Source organism: Trichoplusia ni, chromosome 15 (genome assembly GCF_003590095.1).
Source record: "Trichoplusia ni isolate ovarian cell line Hi5 chromosome 15, tn1, whole genome shotgun sequence".
In the NCBI taxonomy this organism is placed as follows: Eukaryota; Metazoa; Arthropoda; class Insecta; order Lepidoptera; family Noctuidae; genus Trichoplusia; species Trichoplusia ni.
The window spans coordinates 1893661-1917283 of NC_039492.1; the positions used below are offsets into that span (position 1 = coordinate 1893661).

Consider the following 23623-nt stretch of genomic DNA (forward strand, 5'->3'; position numbering starts at 1 on the left):
CTTCAGCTTTATATATTAGTATAGATTAATGTTCAGGACAAAAATAGCCTAAAAAACTCCAAACCGTTTTAAAATATCACATCAGCCAGTAAATCAGCCAAGCATTGCATGTTCCGATGCAATGCGTTTCCCCAAGAGAATTTCCCGGATCAATTATTCGTGATAACTGCTAAGTCGGGACTCGAATAGGTAGCCTGCCGCCATGCGTCACAATTTGCACTCGATAATTACCGCAATGATATTAAAGTTTCAACTCGTCTGTCGGTGAATTGTCGAATTAACTGCCGTTGGAGTTGTATTGGTTAAATGTGGAAGGATGTATATGAATGAGTATTTAAGATGAACTAAATAACTAGTTATTAATGATATTTCTTTTTGCTTTAAATCAATTACTCGTCTAATTAACCTTCTTTATAAATTGTCTCACAAATTATGGCTGTATAGATGTAGTTAGGTAGAGTGTGTTTGCTGTGCCATATGCTGAGAGATTTTTTATTGTAGTTTGAGTAATATAATACTGCCGAAACAACTTTCAGCATACTACATGTATAAGTACTTAGATATTTGTACACATTCAGAAATATAATAAAACCAAATCACTAAAAAACTCGACAGCAATAAATAATAAATTCAGAAAAAACCGTAGACCAAGAAAATTCAGCAGAACATAGGTACCAAAGTACATTCAGGGGAAATACGATAAAAATACACCATTTGAATACCAAGTACCTCTCGCTGTACGAATGATTGATCCTATATAACTCTGACGTGATGTCGCATAAAATATTGACGCTTTTTCTCGTAAAAATATCCCTTTTTCAAATACTCTCCAATGACCAGGAAAGCTTTTTGCATAATTCTGGTGGATCGTAGTCGTAGCACCTTGATTCTGAAGAAATATTTGATGTATTTTCAGTCAGTATTTTTGAGTTTTTTTATTTTTTGTTCTGTTGTTTGAAGAGTGGAATTATATATCTTCAATGATAACAATTAAACATAGATTAAGCGTATTTTTTGTGCTTTTGTAACAATTAAAAATCAAAGCATATTTTGACCATAATCTATTCGTGCTATGACTTTTATATCAAAGTATCTTAAATGTATTGATCCGGCATCATGTTGCAGTCATAATTATATCAGGCGTTCAAAGATTTGACATATAATTTTTCAATGGAGCTTTTAATTATATTACACGATAAATAAGTGCATGTACCTAAATGATGTCTTATATTGTAAAAGCAATACTACTTCGCACTTGAGCTATGTAGGTGTGGACGGTACGGGGCGTTCTCAACCCATAGCCTGTATAATGAGCTGCCACCATCTTTAATGTTTGCATCATTTGATGGCTTGTGAGGAGCTGTTCAAGCACCATGATTACACTCTCAGATTGTTTAAGACGTAGTCGAGACTCCAGATACAAAAATACCTACATGAATAATGTAAAGCTAAGTTTCTGTAATTTCTGCATACCCCTTTAGCAACTCGCCCGATACTAGTACACATATGAAAAGTGATTACTGCCGTAAAACATACCGTTTTACGTCGCCATAAATATGACAAAGTAAACCTTGGTATAATTTACGATGGCAATACAACACTAAGTGATAGAGATATAAAATTTATCTACGTCTCCGCGTCACCCGATATTATTACGATATTAAACCGAGAATCAAATGGGATAGGACGAGAATTGAATTATGGACACTTTAGATCGACTGTCGTGGGGAAGGGTTAACTCACTTGTAATGTCAATTCAGAATGTCTTTAGGGAATCGAAACCTCTTTTTAAATTTCAGAAGAAAGGTAAGGAGTTCGATTAAAGCAGGTTTTATGATTAATTCTTTTCTATCTTCAATAATAATGTTGGAACGTTTTGATTGTCCTTCCCTCACAATGTTCACAATCCATTCACAATGCTTTACACTATAGAGTATTTGATTAAGAAAACTGATATAAAAGATAAATTAAAAAAAATCAATACGTATTTTTTTTCATTTTTTATAACAATTACCATTGCGAAGATTAAACGAATCCAAATGGTAAAACGCTTGAAGTTAAAGACTAATAATGTCACTTGTCTTTAAAAAGATTTTAGTTAAGGAACGAAATTTTAACATACTAATAATGCAATAAAGGAACAATAATTTATCTGAAGTTTTTTGGCTATATATAAACAAAATTTGAGGCGACTCTATCCAACGACTATTTCATTATTACCGTAACTGACCGCAAAAAAAAACCCTCTTTATACACACTCATGTACACCCACAAATTACCACGTAGGTATCATCTTCCCCCATTTTTCTAGAACATTCCTTTCCCTTCCACGTATGGGGGGTAATAAAACTCTAAAAGTCTTCCTCTCCAGCCAATATATCGTCGCACAATACACGCACGCCACTCAATACAGACATTTCCATCAGCAAGTTATTTGAATGCTGCAGATCCCCCATCTGTAATTGATTCGTAGTCTGCTCTTTGAATTTCAATTTGAACGATTAAATTGATATAAGAGTCGTGGATATGTATTGTACGTGAGGAGGGGAAACAAATCGTTGTGTTTGGGGGGTAAGGTTACCATCGGTAAGGTTTGGTGAGGTATTGAGATGTCATCGTTGAGAGCTTAGATAATTTAGTTAAATGCTAGGTGTTGTCAACGCCTCCGCTTGGTATAAATCGAAAATGATCCCCCGGGAACACATAATCGGAATTAAAACTATCGTATTTGGTCATCCAGCCTAAAATCTTTTGCGTACCAAAATTTTGTCCAAATCGGTTCCTTAAGTTTTTGCGTGTAAGAGTGACAAACATCAACTCATACGACTTACAAAATTTTCGCGTTAATAATATTAATAGGACTAGCTGATTTCAGCAGGTTTATCCACCTTCTTCCGTTCATTTTCTTAGTCTATTTTGAAATACTTAATACAACCAAATTCCTGCAAAAGAGTACCCCGACTCCGTAAGAAATACAATAAAATTCCTATCACCTACCAAGACATACACTACTCAGATCAAATGACAATCCATCCACGGCTCATTGGTCAACCCTAAACTCCTATTGGACATGAAACCAACAGACAGGGTTTCAATTTTCAATACATATTTGCGTATCGTTAACCGCCGCCGTCACACAAATGAGAATTGGCAACAAAAGTACCATTATGTAAATAGGAAGATTACTTAGATCTTGCAAGCCTCGCAACAGGATATTATAATGGCCTCTGAGCCGTTCTGATGCGATTGGACCGGTGTAAGGGCGCGTAACTCAATACGCAACTTGGACGCCCCTAGTGGGTTGTAGGGCTGGGGTGGTAGCGGTGATGTCGATGAAATAAGATGTCTTTAAAGTTACGTATTTGTTTTTTAAACGAGTGACGTTAAAGGTTAAAGAAATGATAGGATGCATTGAGTCTTGAGTGATGACTAGATTGATTTTTGTCGCGATGCATTTGGGTGTCGTTGTTATCACAGTGAAACGCTTTATTTTACAGTATTTAATAATCTTGATAGCTGTTTTAATATCAGGGCACCTGACACCATTTGTTTAAATTTATATTATTGCAATGGAAGAACCCAGACGGTGTACTTCTACATCAACTTTCTTACTTTCAGAAGTGACAGTTTAACTTAATGTTCTACCGCTGACACTCAAAATAAAGATAACACTATAAAAGATATATTCAAGAGCGATAGTTTTCCTCCTCTTTTTGAAATTTTTAAGCGTAATGTAGAGACAATAAACATCGTTAATTGCCTTCCCATTTTATCGATATTGAAATAAACTCACCCCATCCCTAACCATCTTGAAACTCCCGAAAACTCTAACCGGATTCGACGTCTCCTAAGCGACAGTTTTAAAGTATCGTCCTAACTCGATTCGGATGAAACTCGGGATCTTTATGTAAATTGTAACAACTCAAGTCTGTGGGAGTTTCGTAGCCATGTATCGGTATTGCAGATTGGTTTGGGTGTTTGTTCGTTGATGACTTTTTTGTGTGTGGGGAAGTTTTGGTGTGAAATTTTGTGAGAAATAATGTTGGAAAAGATCATCATCATCATCGGCCTAGCCTTTTCCCAACTATGTTGGGGTCGGCTACCAGTCTAACCGGTTTCAGCTGAGTACCTGTGTTTTACAAGGAGCGACTGCCTATCTGACCTCCTCAACCCAGTTACCTGGGCAACACGACACCCCTTGGTTAGACTGGCTGTCAGACTTTTTCAAGCTTCTGACTGCCACCGAAAACCACGTGCCTTCCGAACTTCCGATTTACGACTTCAATGGTTTTTATTTTAATTTTTTGTTTTGCACGAACAAAGTCGGGCTCTCCCACTAGTATAGCAGTTACCGGCAGCTTGATAACGTATCGGTGTAGGATCGATGTCGTGACGTGCTTCTAAATGCCGTCTGCTTCACTTGTAAATACTGTTTTAAATATACTTATGTTCTTTTGTATAGATATTGTTTTATTTTTGAAAAAAGGTTATTTTTATGTCGAGGAGTTTTCTAGATATATGTACTTCGATCTGTCGGATTTGTAAGTGCAGAGTGTTTTTTAAGTGTGTAATTAATGAAAAATTTAATTAAATTAACTTTCACTTGTTGTTATTTTAGACTTGTTTCGTCTAAATCCATTCAGTGGTTTTTGCGTGAAAGAGGAACAAACATCCATACATACAAAATCTGCGTTTATAATATTAGCACTATATACATTACAAGCTGTTGCCCGCGACTTCGTCCCCGTGGGTAGAAGACATACTTAAGTTATAATTTATACCTGCCCTGTTTTTTTCACATTTTCCATTGTATCTTCGCTCCTATTAGTCGCAGCGTGATGGTTTATAGCCTAAAGCCTTTCTCGATGAATGGTCTATTCAACACAAAAATAATTTTTCAATTTGAACCAGTAGTTCCTGAGATTAGCACGTTCAAACAAACAAACTCTTCAGCTTTATATATTATTAAGTATAGATTAGCACATTTAGCACTACCAGAAAGATATCTGTGTAATGTCAAAATGTGTCCAGTATCCTGTTTTTCATCTATATGTTTTGAAAATAATTGTTCTTTTTAAGTTAAAAAAATAAGGAGCTATGCTAGCACCATAAAATCATCGCATCATTTAAATTTGCCAATTTCCAAATATGTATATATTACTTAATGACCAACCAGAGCATCGAACCCATTACCGATCTAACATACATCACAATAGTTTTTTTCATTCGAGCTTTGAATATAAATACAAAAGACTTCCAGACACCTCTACCTTCAAACTTACAAACAAAAAACAACTCTACACCATTAAAATAAAACCTAAATTCGTATACACACAACGAGCCAACCACTGCTAAGAAGAAACGTATGTTATTTTGAGTGGAATAAGAATATCTATCTATAAATTGCAATGTTCGAAATTGATAATCGACATCACATTCAAATTTCAACCCTATAACTTACTTGTCAAAGTCCAATTTCGCGTGTAATCATTCTAAAGCAGATTCAAATTTCAACACTATCTCTTAGTAAATAAGGTGGAGTTTCGTCTGCAGTTATTATAAAGCAGGTGTCACACTGCGGTCCCAAACATGTTGCAATTTGAATAAATTTGATCGTGTGTGCCAAGCCGTGTGGGGTTGGAATGATATTGGAAAGTGATATTGGTGATGAAATTGCCAACCGCTGCGGATTATCAAGCGGCGTTGAAAATGACTTTATTTTATGGTTTTATCACGTTTCGTGGGATTGGTAGGTTACATAAGTACTAAGGGTATATGTATAATGTGGCATATCGCGAGATATAGGTAAGTAGCTCAGGAATATAAAAAAAAACTTAGTTCCGTAGGCAAAGGGAACCCTATAATTAACGCTACACCGTCTGATCTTTTGTCTGTACGTCTACAACAAGGCTGTATTCACGAACTTTAAAAAAATTTAATATGTAGCTATAAATCGATAAAAAATTGAGGTTAAGCAACGCTCCGTGCGGTCATGAATTTGATGGGTGACCACTTTTTTGTATATTAGTCTTTCTTTTGACTATTTGTGCGAAACGGTATCGCTATTGTACCGTACGCAAGGTTTGTCGCATGTCGTTTAAGGAATTTTGGCTCAGAATATTGTAAAGTTGCAATTCGTTAGAAGATTCTGCACTAAGAACTAAAAAAAGAGCATTTATTTATGTATTAAAGTACTTACATTGTAATATAATTTACATTGTTAATAATAACGCTAAACATGAATTAATTGTAATTATGCATTGCTTATGATAAAATGTTAGGGACCAAAGTTCAATTGTGATAATGTAGAATAATTTTAGATAAGTTAAATATTTTTAAATAATTTATTCTAACAATTAGTGTAAGAACGAAATTCTAATATTAACAATTAACTTAAACATATGGCTTTATTTAATCTTTAAGCAATTTGATTTTTAGTAATTATCATATCGTACGATTATTTGTATGTTGACCTTCTTTCTTTTTGACAGTAACTGTAAAAAAACAGTACTTAAAAATAAATAACTTTTATCGTTAACATAACGTAAACTAACATTAATAAAGCAATAAAAATGTAAATGAAATTAATGCTTTAAAAAAACCTTGTACATAAATAAATACCGAATTTATTGATAAAAACATGTATATAATCATACCAATATATTATAAAAATGTACCAGGTTCCACCGAGATTTGAACTCGGATCGCTGGATTCAAAGTCCAGAGTGCTAACCATTACACCATGGAACCGTTGAAGAGGCGCGCGAAATAGCGCTTCCCTATCACCGGCACTATCTATGTGTGACATCATCAATTCTTTTTGTATGATTCATGCGATAATCAACTTTATAGTCAATGTCTTAGTATTTATTTTGTCATGATATGTAAATAAGAATTGTTTTAGATCGTGAGGTGATTGGCCTTTACGAACTTGTACAAGTTTGCGTAGAGTTCTGGAAAGTACTGAATCGTGTTTATGTTGAGTACAATATTAAAAATAAAAGAATTTGATTCCAATTATTATTAAAGAAAATGTTTAGTTTACCTTATAGAAGTAGGTAATATGTGGTATGTCAATGTAGCTCTACATATCAAAATGTAGAGTCACTCTCATCAATTTAAGATTCAAAAGGCAAAAGTAACTGAGTATTTTAGAGTTCTCACATTTTTCGCTTAAACGGCTGAACCAGTGTTGATGAAATGTGATAAGGAGGAAGCTAAAACTGCGTTAACCTTGGATTAGCTCATTCAGCAGTAAAAATGTAAAAACCCTCGTGGGTTGAGCATATTTGGTTTAAAATATAATTATCAAAATTTTCATGACTTAAAACATTATAACACCAATATAAAAGCCTATAGGTGATTTCTAGTTATTTTAATCCTGCATTATCTCTGCCTACCCACATAAACTCACAAAAAACCTTAACCTCCTTAATAAAACAACAAAGGACGGAGATTATTTTTATTACAAAAGAAAATCCGTTTACCGTATTTTTTGTTTGAAATAATAATTCTACAAATCCAACAGGGCCGCACTTGGGCGCAAATCTTCACAATCTCGCGAACAATCATTGTCCGCATCAATTATTCACAATACTGATTGCGTCCGAGGCGCATGTGGATAGTACTGAATTATATATGATGCTGACCTAGACAGGGACGGACTTGGGCTGTGTGTTTGTTGCTTATTGTTTTAGGTTAAATGTTGTGGCTTTTGAGATGAGACTCAAAGCAGAGTTGTTAATACCAGACAGAAAAAGCTTTTACGGCTCTATACATATACAAATACAAAGTATCGTAAAAATGATTAAGATATGAGTCTTCATTTTTAGCTGACAGTTGTGATTATGTCTGACAATAAATAAATAAGAAAAAATAGCACTTTAATATTATCAAAATGGCTAAAATCCTGTTTTTTATCTAGCATGTAAGAAAACACTGTTTATATCAAAGCATGATACTTATCAGGAGCTATTTGAAAGGGAAATGCAATATATTTAAAAATTCGTTAAAAAGATCAGGTTCCACCGAGATTTGAACTCGGATCGCTGGATTCAAAGTCCAGAGTGCTAACCATTACACCATGGAACCGATTGATAATATTGACTTAATTGGTGTAAGCATTGATAACTAGACCTAACAATGTAATTAATTATTATCATAATAATGTGCTTAAACAGGTTTTGCATAATTGTAATTACTATTAGTCATTAGCACATAATTAGAAATTAGTTTTCATACTAATACTTGTCTGCTCTTTTTACAAACGTCTTTAATTTCTGCAAATTAGGAATTTTGGGAAATTCGCGTTAAGTTTAGAAAGTCATCAGTTTTTTTTGTTTAGTAAAACTTACACAACTTAATAATATATACATAAGTAGTGAATAATTGGAAATAAACTATTTCCAAAATACTCTGACTTAATGATACTGATTATAACAGAAATATCATTATTATAAGCCTTGTAGCAACAAATATCTCTTTTCCTTTATTAAGCTATCGGTGTTCTACAAAATCTCCAAAAAATTCAAATCAAATAATTAAAATATATCATTATATTGTCCTACCGAACCCTGAATCCGCCCCTGTACAACAACGGTCTATCTCCAGCGTCCCAGTGCGTGTTAACAGGCGTTTAGAGTCCGCCTCCACCCACGGGACCTTCCCGGTTTACTACAAATCTAACGTTTTTGTAGAACTTAATCAAATATGGTACAGCTTTTGTACAAGAGGAACATTCTGGAGAAATATTTTTGTTTTATTTTTTTTCTTGTTTATTTGGATGTTGTACCCAAATTCTTTTGTCCTTAGATACCTCAGTGATTTATAAAATTTACTTGATTTTCTATGGTTATTCTAGTTTCGATAGAATGTGTTTGTAATTTCCTGCTAATTAGCAATCAATAAATTTTATGTTAATAAGGCTGGTTCCATGTGGCCTAGGATGGAGAATCGTGGAAGGATTCCTATCGAGGCCTTTGCCCAGCAGTGGTTTATATAAAAAGCGTGATATTTGGAAGATTCAAAAGTGGGATATATATTAAATTCAAATTAACAAAGTAGTAAATAAAACAAATTTTATTTTGCTCTAAATGCATACATCCAAGTGTACTATAACTATGTATAAGTATTCAAGTATCTTTAAGTATAACTTATACCTTATACATACAAATATACATATAAGACATGCATGCATACTCAGTTTTATTGCTTTAAGGGCAGCCCTAACAATTAAGTTGCATGTATTAAAAAATTAACTCAGCCTTCCGTAAAACCGTAATCCTCATAATCGTATTTAATGGTCATGAAGCAAAACTGTTACCTTTTAATTTGTTTAAACTTCTTTGTAAACGTGGTGTTAAATAAACTAAATAAAAAATGGAGGTCAAAAGGTAGACCAAATAACACCAACATTAAGACTCAAAACCGCTTCTATTCCAATTCCATAAGGTCGAATTTCCCAAATCATGGTACCTATTACACGAAGGTTTACAGTACTAATAATAAAAAACGTTCGATACCATTAGGTTAATGATCAATCGATCATAACTGCGCAAACATTGATGGAACAAACACACACGCCATGGAATCGGGTGGCGTTTAATTGGATTAATTTACGTTGTGTGACATTTAGTAAATATATAGGTATTGTTAGGGATCATCAATCTGATGTCTGATGATCGAAAACAATTAAATCATACCTATACTCCATTCGATTAAGGAATAAGCGGAACCCATACATAATATTAAAAATGTCCTCATTATATCTGGTGGGGATGGAATCTATCAAGTTACTGAAAAAAAAACTTGGTGCGTCTTTTTGAGAAACAACGACCAACTTGAAACAATAAAGATTACCACAATTTTCACAAAAAAAACCGACTTCAAATGAAATGGTGATAATGGGACCACACGGGAAGCACAAGCTTTCAAATAAAAAAATAATCATGAAAATCGGTTCACCCAATCGCAAGCTACGAGGTAACAAACATAAAAAAATACAGTCGAATTGAGAACCTCCTCCTTTTTTTGAAGTCGGTTAAAAATAAATATAAGCAATACAACAGTCCTTTGTTTATTCCATATACAATGTGCTTACAATAAAAAAAACACATGGTCTAAGAGCCCGTGGACCCCAGACCTACGTTATTATATAAAACTGGCTGGCACCTTTAGTACCGTTTATCTGCCAAAGCTACCATGACCCAAACTCCATTCTCGACCATTGTTCTTACCTATGTTGGGAGCATCCGCTGATAAGCTTTCAGCTTTTATAAAATACCGTAAGTCTGGGGTCCATGGGCTCTTACTGTAACCAAGTTTACCCTTTTTAACTTTTTTAATGTCATTACATTCATAGAGATAATGAAATGTGAAATTGTAGAGCAGTACATGAAAACAGCCATGAAAACGTCAAAAATCAATTATGATTATGTAATAAATTATTTCGTTATACAAAATAATTCGCTAAAATGTAATTCAGCAGCTGCAAATACCACTTCACAAAAAAACACTTTATTTTTTTATTATTTATTTAATATCTAGCAGATTAGACAGTTTCCAAAAACGTATTCTAAAATTTCAAAATTTAATCTTACTCTCATTTGCATCCCCAACAGAGTACCTATCCCATCTAATTTATTATAACTCTCTTAATAAACCTGACAGTTTCGACGTCATTCCGTAACTAAAGAAGTGTGTCTCAATATTAAATCTCCCATCCAAAGATAATGGAGAGATACAATTAAGATCACTGTTACCATCTCAACATATTTGCATAATTATTGCGATAGGCTTTTGTTTTTGAAATTGAGAAGCTCTCGCGTCAAAAAGATGAATTTAGATGTAGCCATACTCCTTTCTGTTTAGGTAGTTAGAAAAAGGTTAGCAATGTTTGTTGTGTCTTGGTGTTTAACTTTTGTAAGTACTTGAACTAATGGTAGGTGACGGTTAGATCGTATTTTGCATGATATGATTAGAATGCTTGAAAAATTGTTGATAGAAGAACAAAGGTATTAAGCAATTTGAAACTTATCAGTATTCAATATTTGTCAGTTGGTGGTAACGTTAAAGAAGTTAATTTGACACCTTTAGAAAATCATTGAGCAAAGTTACGCAATGAGACTTTACGGTGCTATTACTTTAGTGCCATTTAGCCCTGCAAAAATGTTATTATCATTCGTAACCGAATGATAATAATAGTAATATACTCGTATATGATAAATCAATGTTTTCCTTCACTTCTAGGAGAAAGCGATAAATACTTTATAACACGCATATGGATCGGAAAAGTAGTGTAAAATTTTGAAATGGCACTTTAAGGACTCCCATTTCTGGTTCGTCTGTCCGTCTTTTAATGAACAAGACTTCCATTAATGATTAAAAGGCCTGTCTCCATCTTATAACAAACAATACAACTGGGTTGTAACAGAAGACTGATAGGCCACAAAGGTGTACAGCAGGCCTGTGCCAAGCTTATCTTCAATTTTGGTTTTATAAAAGTTGTTATAGTGATATTATGTGCGAAAATTTCGGTTCGATTGAGTAGTTGTTATTGAATGCATGGATAGCCCGGTGGTATTGGTTTCCACGCCAAACCCAGAGTGCCACGCGTCGCGGTTTCAATCCACGCATCGTGAACCACGTTCTGAGTCTGGGTGAACATATTAGTTTAATACATTGTACTGGAGTTTAAAGTTGAGAATAAGGGATTTGTGTTACAAGTTTATCGCTTCTCGGCCTTTTGGCTAAGATCAAAGTGTAATATTACAGGGTATGGTAACACTACACTTAGCAAAAATCATGTGACGTGCACATGATCGATTATTAGCCTTCCGTTTAAGCAATCATAGTAGATTTCCGGTTACACTGGGAGCCGACCCCAACATAATTGATCGTAGATCTATAAACGTACCTACTTTTGATTAGGAACAGATAAGTATAAACTCTTGTTTTGGTTTGTCAGGGGAATCCTCAAGGAAATCCACTTCCTCAGGGAAGAAAGCGGGTAGTGTCAGACTCTTGCTGACAAAACCGAAACAGCCGTGCGATATCTCCCACGTTTTGACGGTGTATGGCAATGCATAGCAGTTTATCATGCACGGACCGCGTGGGAAAATAATATGGTAATTGGTAAGTTTAATGGTATCTTTGGAAGGAAACAAAGAGACAAAAGAAAAACAAAGTTGTATACATCATCATAGTTTTATTGAAGTGACATTTTCTTATGATAATAATAACTCGTAAATACGACCTTATGATTGCACATTTTTCTTTGGGATCGTTAACATAACTAGTTTAAAATCGATTTATACAATATTTACATAATAATATACGATTAAATTTAAAATTTTGACAAATTTAGGTTAGAATACGTTTTAAATATTTATTTACAAATCAAAAACAAATTTTACATCCAACGACATGAATACAATTTTAAATGTGGAACATTTTTTTTTCTCGAGCGTGCTTATGGCTTTGAATTATGACGTTTTATTTTTAAACCTATTTATCTATTCCGTATATTCTTATAATTATTTGTTTGTTTGTTTTATTAAAATAAATTGGAATTACATTTTAATGTAAATAAAATTGCATCACAAATAAATTTTACATTGAACTGTATGGCTTTCTGAGCTTAGCAAAATAACAGATAAAATATTGAAAAAAATGGAATGCTGTCATTTGTCTTTAAATCAAAATTATAATATAATAATTATAGGTATTATGATCATATAATTATGATGCTTAGTGAAATTGGAAAAAGATTTATTTAGGATATTATTGTAGTGGCTATATTTAATACGTAAGCTAAATTCTGTATAAAGTGCCCAAGAAAAATAAGATGTACCTACTCAAGTGTATATTTAAAGATGCAATTAATATAAATCTAAGTGCGTTTACATAAGATTACAGCCATAAAAATAGACAACATTTTTTGTACATTTTAAACTAACACTTAAGGACTAAATCAGCTAAATATTTTACATAATTCGATTTCACTTTGATACATTAAAAATATTTATAATATATGAATATGATATTGATATGCGAGTATTTGTCTACTAGTATAATAATATTCTAATGAAAACTGACTATTATACAATCTACTATTTGGTTAAAAAAAAACTAGGAATGATACTTTGGTACTACCTATTATTTTTATTTGTAACAGTTGCCATATTCATACTAGCTAGTATTCCAATTTAAAATTGGAATGTAGTTGCGTTCATCGGTGGTTTTTATTTATTCGGAATGGTGATATCAAATCTATTAATTATAATTAGTGGAATATAGATTAATTGTAAATAAAGTCATTGCTTAAAATTAATCGGTGTCACCAATACGGTATGGTCTACCACCACCTCCTAAAGAAAGACTATGTGGAAAAGGGACGCCGCTATAAGTCTTGTATAGCTCTGTCTCGCTTCCACAATAATAAAACTCTTACTAGAAGACGAGATAGCCCCTAGTGTCGCGTGTTTAATAACGATTATAGTTCGTTTTAAAGTAAAATAAATGTTTTTTTTTGTGTGGCAACACCGAAATATTTCGTATTATTATGAAAAATACTTTGGAATGATTCTATCAGTCCATTAAATATTAGGTGCCTAAACTAACAATATTTGAATTAATTGTGCTCTTTGGATGTTTCTAGCAAATAATTTGTCTGTGTTGCAGTTTAATAGTCAAAATCTCATTTATAAAAAATATTTAACAAAAAAAGTTTTGATAAACCTAAAAAGTATTCCTTAACAAACTCAATTCATCAATTTTTATTTACAATTACGTTAATTTTTCACACATGCAACACAAAACAATCACTTAGGTGTCATTTTATTTCTTTGAGATCAAAACACTCACAATAACAAAGCGTTTACCTATAATATTTAATTTTACCTACATTTTTGGTTGTGGTAACATTAATGTCGTAGGTCTTTTATACTAGGTTAATATTAAGCCTAAACACAATCAAATATTGCGCTGGTGAATAGTTTATACAATTTCAAATTCGTTGTAAATAAATAACAAAAAAATAATTAAAAATGATCTACTTTGAGTATTACCAAAAAAAGAAATGACCTGTTCCAAAATATAACAGTTACTTTTAACTTCACCACCGCAATATAACAGATATTCCCAATACCCATACAACCTATTATCAACCTGTTACTTTCGTCGGAGCCTCAACGCCAGCTTGGGGGCGCGAAGGCAGTTGAAGTTCAGGAGGGCAAGGGCTGAAGTGGAGGGACCGCGGTGCTCATGTGAGCCCTGTAGTCGTGCTGACGTATGTCGGGGTGCGGGGGACGGAGATCTGGTGGCAAAGAAGATTCATTTTAGTATATTGACTTGGACAAAAATATTTGGAAGGAAAGTAGGAGAGTAAAAAGTCTTGGAACTGTAGAGGAATGGCTAGAAATTAATATATTAAAATGTAGTTTTGAACTCCTTATTTAAGGCCACAGATTAAAAATTAGTTGCGGGTGAATATTTAAACGTTTAATGATAGTTTTCGTACAAAAATAAATTTGTTTTCTTGCCACTTACGTCTTTTTAACGTAGTTAAGTGGATATGATACATTTTCTTTAACATACTTCTTTTAGACCAGAATATTCACTTTACTAATGTACAGAGACAGCAAAAGAGACGATAACCACTATCCGCAAAATAAATCGTAATCGAACTCACCTATCCGATGGTCAGCAACAGCATGCATATCCGCATGCATGCCATGCACATCGGTGTGCGGCTGCATATGCGGCTGCGGGGGCCTCAGGTCTGCATGCTGTGTCTCCTTATGCCGCCGTAAGTCCACCTTGCGCTGGAAGGCTCTACCACACAGCTCGCAGGCAAACGGCTTGAAGCCAGTGTGTTTTCGAGAGTGAGTGATCAGGTTTGAGCTCTGGCTAAAGGCTTTTCCGCAGACCTGGCATTTGTGGGGTTTTTCGCCTGTGGACAAGAGAAAAAATGTTGGTCAAAACTTTGGTGACAATGTTGGCTATGATCCGATCCTCAGTAAATATTCTTGTGTCCAATTGTACGAAAACTACAGTTTAAAAGGAGATAAGTAGATCTAAAGACAGATTTCTAAACGCTTATTCAATTTGATCTTCATATTTAAAGTACAAAATACCATGATTTAGTTAGATTTGAAATTGACCGGGGTTTAGTATAACTACTCATATATACCAGATTGCCAAAAGTAGTTTCAAAACAGTTTTCCGTTTAAAATTTGTCGTAAATGATCTCCTAACCAGTCTAACGTCTAACCTTACGTTTATAAAGATATACCGTAAGTTTATACAGGAAAACCCGTGTTAAAAACAAGCTTGATCTGGGTAATCGTGGCGCGTTTCCGATGGTAATCCGCGCCACATCCGCGCTATCGATCCGCTGTGACGCGCGACCCTGCTTTGTTAGGGTTGTCGGGGACGCAATTGTTTTATTCTCATTTATTGATTTGGCTAACATACAATTAATGTTCAAGTCATTTAGGAATTAAATAAGATTGCAGTTCATATTTAACTTATTTCGTCATAAGATAAACTGAAATCCGGATTCCGCATCCGTCATGACAAGTCAATAATGGGAGCGATATCTTATCGTTTGAAAAAGGTAATTTAAACTAAAATTATTCTTTAGATAATAAACAATTTTTGTAAAACATGATTCTCATTATGTAATAACCTTTTGCTGTCTAAAAGTCATCAAAACGACCTTTCAGTTTAATTTACAAAAGGGACTTGAATTACAATGAAAACATTTCAATGGAATTTCGTTGACAAGCTTAATAACAAAAACAATGTCATAACAAGTGAAACATAATATTTTTCTATATAAAAACAACTTCAACTTTCCATTACACAGCTTATTTCATTTTAATAAAATATAATAATAAAAATATGAACTTCTCGAGTGCCAGCCCTAACGTTTCCGTGTTAATAAACCTTTGCGGAATCTGTTCGCAGTTTTATCTCTACTGTGTAATACATATAGGATTTATAGAGAGGCAACCCTACTGATATATCTGTATAGATCGGTAAGTGGTGCAGACCTGTTCTGTACATTATGGGAAACAGATGGTGAACTAGCGAGTAAAAGGTGACGTTATTTTGACTTTTAGTTTGTCTTCTAACTATTGGTGTCTATATCCTATTTATCGACGGAGTCGTCTCCTAGAATTAGGACAAAATCTTCCCAAAAGTCAATTCGTCCTCAAAACGGCCGTAATTGTATTTAGGACTAGATTTACTAGACTTGTTCAATACGTTTCACCGAGTTTGGTTGGGTCCGAAACTAGCCGGGCTATCTCGATTTTATATCAGAACTCTGAGTGAGCTATTAGTAAATTTTTACGATCTGGTTCAAAATAAAATGTTTAGGAAGCATTGGAAATCTCGTCTTTTCTATATAGATAAGGCATGAGTTAGCGTTGATCGTCTGCTTGTCTGGTTGGTTGGTCTCTCTTTGTTGAGTCCATTTTAAAAGTTTCTTATCCTTTATCTATCGTCAGGGATATCAACTTTTGACCAATCCTCGATTATGACTAACCAACACACAAAATAGGAACAATTTAGATTTTCCTTTTTCCTTCAATTATCCTCTTAAATATTCTTAACAGCTTATAAGAAAAGAGATGGCATCAATGCCCATTAATTGCACATTTTAAACATGTCTTATGACATACAAACTTGTATAACAACTATAACCCTTATCTCCAAATTATAAGGTCCATATTCCCTTAACATTAAATTTACAGCACTCTTAATACTTGTTCGTATTTTCCAGTTATTTCTTTACATTGTACGTAATCTGTGAGTTTTCACATTAGGGATTCGGACCGTACCTTTCTCGGACAACGATTTGCTATCCAGCACTCGGCACGTTGAAAGCGGTTGGGAAAGATTCCGTTTTATATTTGTGTTATAACGCTGTTATTGATGATGTGTTTGGTATTAAGGTTGTGTGTTCGTTTGTTGTTTTTTGAGGCAGGAAGAAAATTGTTTGTGAGAAGAGCGACAATTTTTTTTGTGTATTTCTCAAAATCGTTACTTTTAATAGGGCTGGTTGTCTTCATTTACATGAGTATATATTAGTAGTGCTAGAGTAACTGTCTAATCCGTCTGTTACGAATTCATATCTAAAATATTAAATAATAATTTTAAGTCGTATTTTTACGACCTTGACAACTATTGCTTAACCCCGTAGTATTAGTTGTAAGTTATAGCGGCAAGAAAATATATCTCCTCTGAAAATTTCAACCTTCAAACTATTGCGGTTCATGAAAAACAGCCTGGTGACTGACAAACTGACAGACAGGCAGCGGCACCTTTGTAATACTATTCCTCTTTACCGTGGATACGGACTACTAAAAACGATCTATCATTCTTTTAAAGCTAGTATAAATACATGAAAATGTACAAATAAAGCCTTATTTCTATCTAGATCTTAACAAATATGAAACCGTCATTACGTATCGTGATTCCAGAGACTCGAGAATTTAATATCCCTTTGTTCGTTAGCTTTTGTCCTATAAAAGCTATGTCAATTGTCCATACGTTCACATAAGGAAAATATTTCTTTAATGGAAATAAGTAAAACTGGATCATTTTCTTTTAATTTAATATTTCCTATCGTTGTAATCATTGAAAGAGGAAGCCGGTGTGTTAATCTAGCTTGTCAATTCATGAAAAATATAATCAAAATGGGTCTAGGCGTTTGAGCGTAAAAGTAACAAATACACCCACACGCTAAGCCTTCGTATTTTTATATCAATGTTCGATGTATGTTTTCCACTTTACAATATATGGCAGTATTATTTATGTGATTAGATATGTATAATATGACGACGCAGATAATAAAAACATCTGTCTACTCTACATGATACATGAACAAACTATAAAACTATGTATGCAAATTGACTCGGACTACTTCGAATTAAAACCTATGTACTAAAGCCATTACAGTACCTAACGTGATCATTCAAAACGATATCTTAAGACGGTATAATAAAACTCTTTTTCAAATGCACTATATAAACAACATAAAGTGGGAGTAATGAATTATCCACTAATATATAGGTAGGTGGGTATATAACACAAGCGACTTCGGTCGTCGCGACAAAACAAATGAACGTCTCGAAAACATAACCACACCTTCGATAGCAAATCACGGCAGGCCATCGATACCTAACTGTAGGACCGAAAAAGGGCCAGTTCGTCAATCAAGGGTGTGGAGAGCGACTTCATTAGAGCGAGCGAGAAGCTGTGCGCTCTCTCTCTGGCCGCTGTCGCGACGGCAGAGCAATTTATAACCGTCGTGCCATTGGGCCGTGATTGCGGCAGCTCCACCCCGCGTCGCGTAGCAACGGGAGGTTGGCCCCCACTCCTCACCCCTCCCTCTCCACCGACCCTTTCCATCGCAATTTTCCTTTGAATTGGAAATCAGAACGCTGCCTCGTTAGTCTCCATCTTCGTACTACAGATTTTTACTGTGAAGATGTTCCCTTTTGAGACGAAATTGTGATGTTTTGAACCCTCCGCACTACCTATACGTTGAGTGAATAAATTTGGGGAGGGTATGAATTGTTGGGCATTAAGTCTCGACTTCCTCTCCTGATTGTATGATTATATTGAGGCTGAGTTGGAAATTGTATCGGAATTGGTTAACGGTGTGCTGTGGAAAGTTATGAGGCATTATCATAGAGTTGAGTACGTTTAAGTGTGGGTACGATACAAATTATAACTGTCACACATTTTTTAAGTAACGATAAGCTATTCCCGCAATCTAATAAAATGAAATACACATAAACCTTGAAGGTCTAGCAAAAAATGTTTTATCAGAAGACAAATTCTCGTCTTAATTGATTCACCTTCTACAAACCAAAATACATGAAATTCCACCCAAAACATCCTCTGTCCTTATCCCACGATTACCAAGTCACATTCTAACATTCAACTTAGTTCAAAACTAAAACACATTAGAACCTTAACACGCATAACGCTCTTTTAAGGCGCAGTTAACCAGTAGATCCGTTAAGTGCGTAAAATCTTCACTCCCAAGTAACTGCGTAATTACGTCTAAATATTGCCTTAGGGGTGAGGAATGCGCCTTAATTGTTTCCAAGGCTCCTAGGGGAAGATTTTTAGATGAAAATACACCTTATAATGTAGAGATTTTGGTTCATTATTGAACTGATTTGGCGTGAATTGTGATGTGCTCTTACGCTTGAGAGTATTTTTTTGTTTTGGGTGGTGAAGAATTGATGGGAGAGGAAAGAATTGAAGAGCATAGCAGGTCTAAAATTACTTCGAATTTAAGGGGAAGGGACAAACATCTGAATTTACCTATGTAGGTTGTAGTCTATATGAGAAAATTGATATCATCCAGCGCTTTTAATTATGAGCAAGCCAAGCGCCATAGAGGAAGAAAGAAATAAGACGTCGTTTTACCTGCGTTGTTTAGGCAAAAAATATTAACGACTCAAAATAATAGAGTCTATTAACCCTCGTAATCTATACTTCACGTTATGAAGCTGAAGAGTTTGTTTATTTGTTTTAACGCTCTTAATCTCACAACTACTTGTACGCTTTAAAATCGAGGAGAAGATGAATGCTCACATCTATACTAACATATAAAGCTGAAGAGTTTGTTTGTTTGTTTGAACGCGCTAATCTCAGGAAATACTGGTTCAAATTGAAAAATTCTTTTTGTGCCGAATAGCCCATTCATCGAGGAAGGTTTTAGGCTATATACCGTTACGCTGCGACTAATAAGAGCAAAGATACAATGGAAAATGTGGAAAATCTTCTAACCACTCGGACGAAGTCGCGAGCAATAGCTAGTAAACTATAAAATAGTTCTATATCTTAATATTTAATAGCCAAGCTTGAAAATCTCATACATCAATCATTACACAGATCTATTCTAGTCTAACCTAAACCGATCTACACTACTTACCGTTACTTAAGAAAAAAAGCCTTACGACTTCAAATGTTCTGAGTGCCCAATAAAAAGTTTCATTTAAACTTTATATAGAGCATTTTGTTTTTGTGAGCTATACAAGTTATGGATGATAAACTAGAAATAGGTGAACGTAACGATCTCGTTGAACGTTCACAGATTTTAACAGCTGTCGTTAAGCGCTTGATACCTTGGATTTTTTGCTTAGTATTTGTGTAGTTTAGTTGAGATTTTTTTGTATTGTGTAATGGTGATTATTGTGGTTTATCGAACTCTACATTTATTAAATGATAGTTGGCATTGTTTTTCGTATTGATTGTTTATATAATGATGAAGGATGTCATTTTATCGCTATGTTTGTTAAGAGTTTTTAGTTTTATGAGGTTTATAGGATAGTTTTGTTACTGTGGATATCCGATCTCTTTCGGTTAACTATGAAAAAATATTTTTAAAGGGGTAGGTATCTAGGCATGCTCTTCATGACGCACTAAAGAACTAATATGAATTATCACATCTAAGTCGAAAAGAAATACATTTTATTCTGATTTCTATAAAAGATATGCTTAATCGTATATATTTCAGCTTCTCCGCCTCCATTTTTCAAATCACGTTCAACGTGATCAATAAAAATAAAAAACATAAATAATTGAGCACTAAAAACGTATGAGCTTGCAATAGATGCGTTAAGTATTAAGTTCCCGGTTGTGATTGAACGCAACCCGGGTAGCGATAACCGTAAATCCCGGGTATACGGATCCTGAACCGGGTTACAGGGATGAATCCGGGTGTGCTACACGTAACTATGTAGGGATTTACTCGGCGGATAGTTTGGGGAAAAATCTGTTATGTAACTAGGATGGGAAAATGGGTTAAGAGAGTTTCTTCGATCATATCAAGTACACAAAAACTCAAAACGAGATAAGAATAAAAACGAAACACTTAAAAAGTCTTCAAATACTTGTTCAAAAAAATTTGTGACCACAATTTTAAAATAAAAAATTAGTCTATATCTATAAGCACATCTTTACACCCTAATTCTCAAAATACCACTCCAAACCCCAAACAACAAAATCCAAATCAATACCGCACAATCCCAGATAACAGGAAATCACAAAGCCGTAATCGTAACGAGATTCGCTATAAAACAGGACAATACAATTAAAATGATTGCGAGTCCGTCCCTGGCAAGGCTCATCTGCACAGTATCGCTAGGATTTTTATGGGGACGTACTTCAGATGTTCGTGAATTAAATATACGATGGAACAAACTTAAAGTGCTTCCTTGAGTGAGATTTTACGAAATATTACGCGGTCTGCTGCTGTGTTTTCGTGTTAAGATTTTTAAAGTGTTTGTATAATGTAGGGAATGTGGATTTTTGGGTTAGAGTCATGTAGTTTGGTAAATGGTCTGTCAATGGAAAAATAAAGATTGCGAAAGTTATGACAATTGGAATCAATGTTCTGTTTTGTCTTTGCGAATGTTAGGTAGCAATTGAACAACAAAAACCTATACCAAGCCTTCAAAATTATGATTTGGAATAAAAATGCTTCTAGAGATATAATTTAAGCAGATACAGAGACTATTAAAAATACTGATACAAACAACAAAGACACTAAATGCCAAGAAAACCATAACAATAACTTAAGTGAGTACTCGCTCTCTTAATAATGCAGCGACTTATAAAAAACAGAGCAAATTGGGGGGCGGGGTAGCTCGTGAATTCACCTTGCATTTACATTCTCATTGATTATTCACCGCAGCTTCTGTGGAGACACACGGGACACCGTGTCGATGTTCAGATGTATTATTTTCGCCACTGTGCTCGATATTGACGCAGTTGGAAAACGTGAAGTGGAAGAAAGCGTGCACAATTTTGGGAAATTGAAATCCTGTAAGTTTACATACAGAGCTATTTTTACCTTTAATGATGAGTTAGTGTTGATTGGAACTTTAAAGTGTCTAAAGAAAGACAATCTTGACGCAATTTCGAACTAAACGTGACCGACGAAAAACAGAGTGTTTTGTTTAACAAACCTAGGGGATCGAAAAAATCTATCCCGATACGGATAATGTATAACGCAGCGATCGAAACTTGACCAAGGGAGAAGACACAGTATCGCAGCTGGAAAACACAGCGACGTCGGTTTGAGTTAACAGCTTAGCGCAAACTGCACTTACTGAAACCAGGTGCAGGATTAAAAGTACAGACTTTAAGGAAACTAACCGAGAGCTGTTTGCTGACACGGTGATAAATATAGCCTTAATCTATGATGTCACTGTTTCCAGTCAGATAAAAGAGAAAGAAATAGTTTTTTCGAAAGAGGAGAGTTTTCGAATTGTTAGCATATGATGTTTTTAATTTGGAATTCAAATTGATTATTTTTTGGGATGACTTTGAAAGTGTCTTCAAGTATACTATTGGTAGGTACCTAATTTTCTGTCTCGTCAAATCAATAAAGCGTAAGCAAAAACTAAATGAAAGTCGTGAGTTCTACAAAATATCTGACATAAAACATTCTAAGTCTGCCAAAATCGGCACACCACCCAAAACAGAATATTACAAATTCAGTTCTATTCTCCGTAGCAATCACAAAAACACGTGACTTCGAAAATTCTGCTGAAGCAGTACTCTTACGTACATACGTAGCTAGCCGTTCTGTAGACATGTATATACCGTTATATCTCAACAAATCCACACGGACTGAGATGCTGGCGTGATTACGGAGGTCGGTAGTGAAGTGCGGATTTTCTCCGAGAATCCCATTTTACGAGCGTACCACCCAACACCCTCCGTGGAGGGATGACCGTATATACATGCCAGACGTTTTAACGTACAGAATTGATAGAGATAATGTTTTTATCGGTCTTTTTGCTTCAATATTGAGTTGGGAGTTTGAGATTTTTGGGTGATTAGATGGACATGAGTCTTTTATTATTGTTTGTCAATTCTGCTGCATTGATTAAGCTTAGATTTGTGTACAAGCTAGGAAAGACACATATTCACCCAAGGACAATTGCTGTTCAATGTGATAAGTTAATTTATGACAGTATTAGGCTTCAGAAAGGTACATCCTCACTTAAAGCTTCGATAAAATCCATCTGAAAACCAATCTCAAGACTTGATTGAACACACAAACCCGAATAACGTCGAGAACCTCTTAAAGCCTACAAAAACAATGTAGAAACGATTTCAATCTCTCTACATTATATAACAACACTAGATTCTCGATTCTAATGGAAAACACGGCACAATCTTCTCTCAAGACGTTAGCAAACATTCGCCATCTTGTTCGAAAAACAAAACTAAATTCTCAACGGTTTTCGTTAAGGAAAACTGCTTTGTAATTGTGGGATAATAAATTGAGAGCCGAAAAAATGTTGTTCCAATGCCTTGGGACAAGAAATCATAATGTTCCTTGAAAGATGTTTTAGGAGGTATAGTATACTCCCGATTTCTGTGTGGTTGCTCAATTGATATTTTTGAATCTAGAATGACTAGCTAAAGTTACGTTTAGTCTAAGAATTCATGAAATTATCTACATGTTTATTATATTGTTCAGTTGAGGGAAAACGGAGATAAGCGTATAAAAACGTAAGGATTTTGCGATCCGAATCTGATTTTGCAAATTTTAGAAATAGGATAGGATAAAACGGAATTT

General features: G+C 34.5%; 1 protein-coding gene and 2 non-coding genes across 3 annotated transcripts in view; all 3 read right to left on the reverse strand.

The window, feature by feature from the left end:
• Positions 1 to 6678: 6678 nt before the first annotated feature.
• Trnaq-uug lies at positions 6679 to 6750 on the reverse strand. Its single transcript has one exon. It is a non-coding gene; the product is annotated as a tRNA-Gln (tRNA).
• A 1269-nt stretch (positions 6751 to 8019) lies between these two features.
• On the reverse strand, positions 8020 to 8091 carry Trnaq-uug. The gene has a single exon. It is a non-coding gene; the product is annotated as a tRNA-Gln (tRNA).
• A 5089-nt stretch (positions 8092 to 13180) lies between these two features.
• The window catches only part of LOC113501055 (zinc finger protein GLI4-like), a 58307-nt gene continuing 47864 nt past the window's right edge, over positions 13181 to 23623 (reverse strand). The window contains 2 exon segments of the mRNA XM_026882044.1: positions 13181 to 14314; positions 14690 to 14950. Coding sequence (XP_026737845.1) covers positions 14223 to 14314; positions 14690 to 14950 — 353 coding nt within the window. The 3' untranslated portion in view covers positions 13181 to 14222.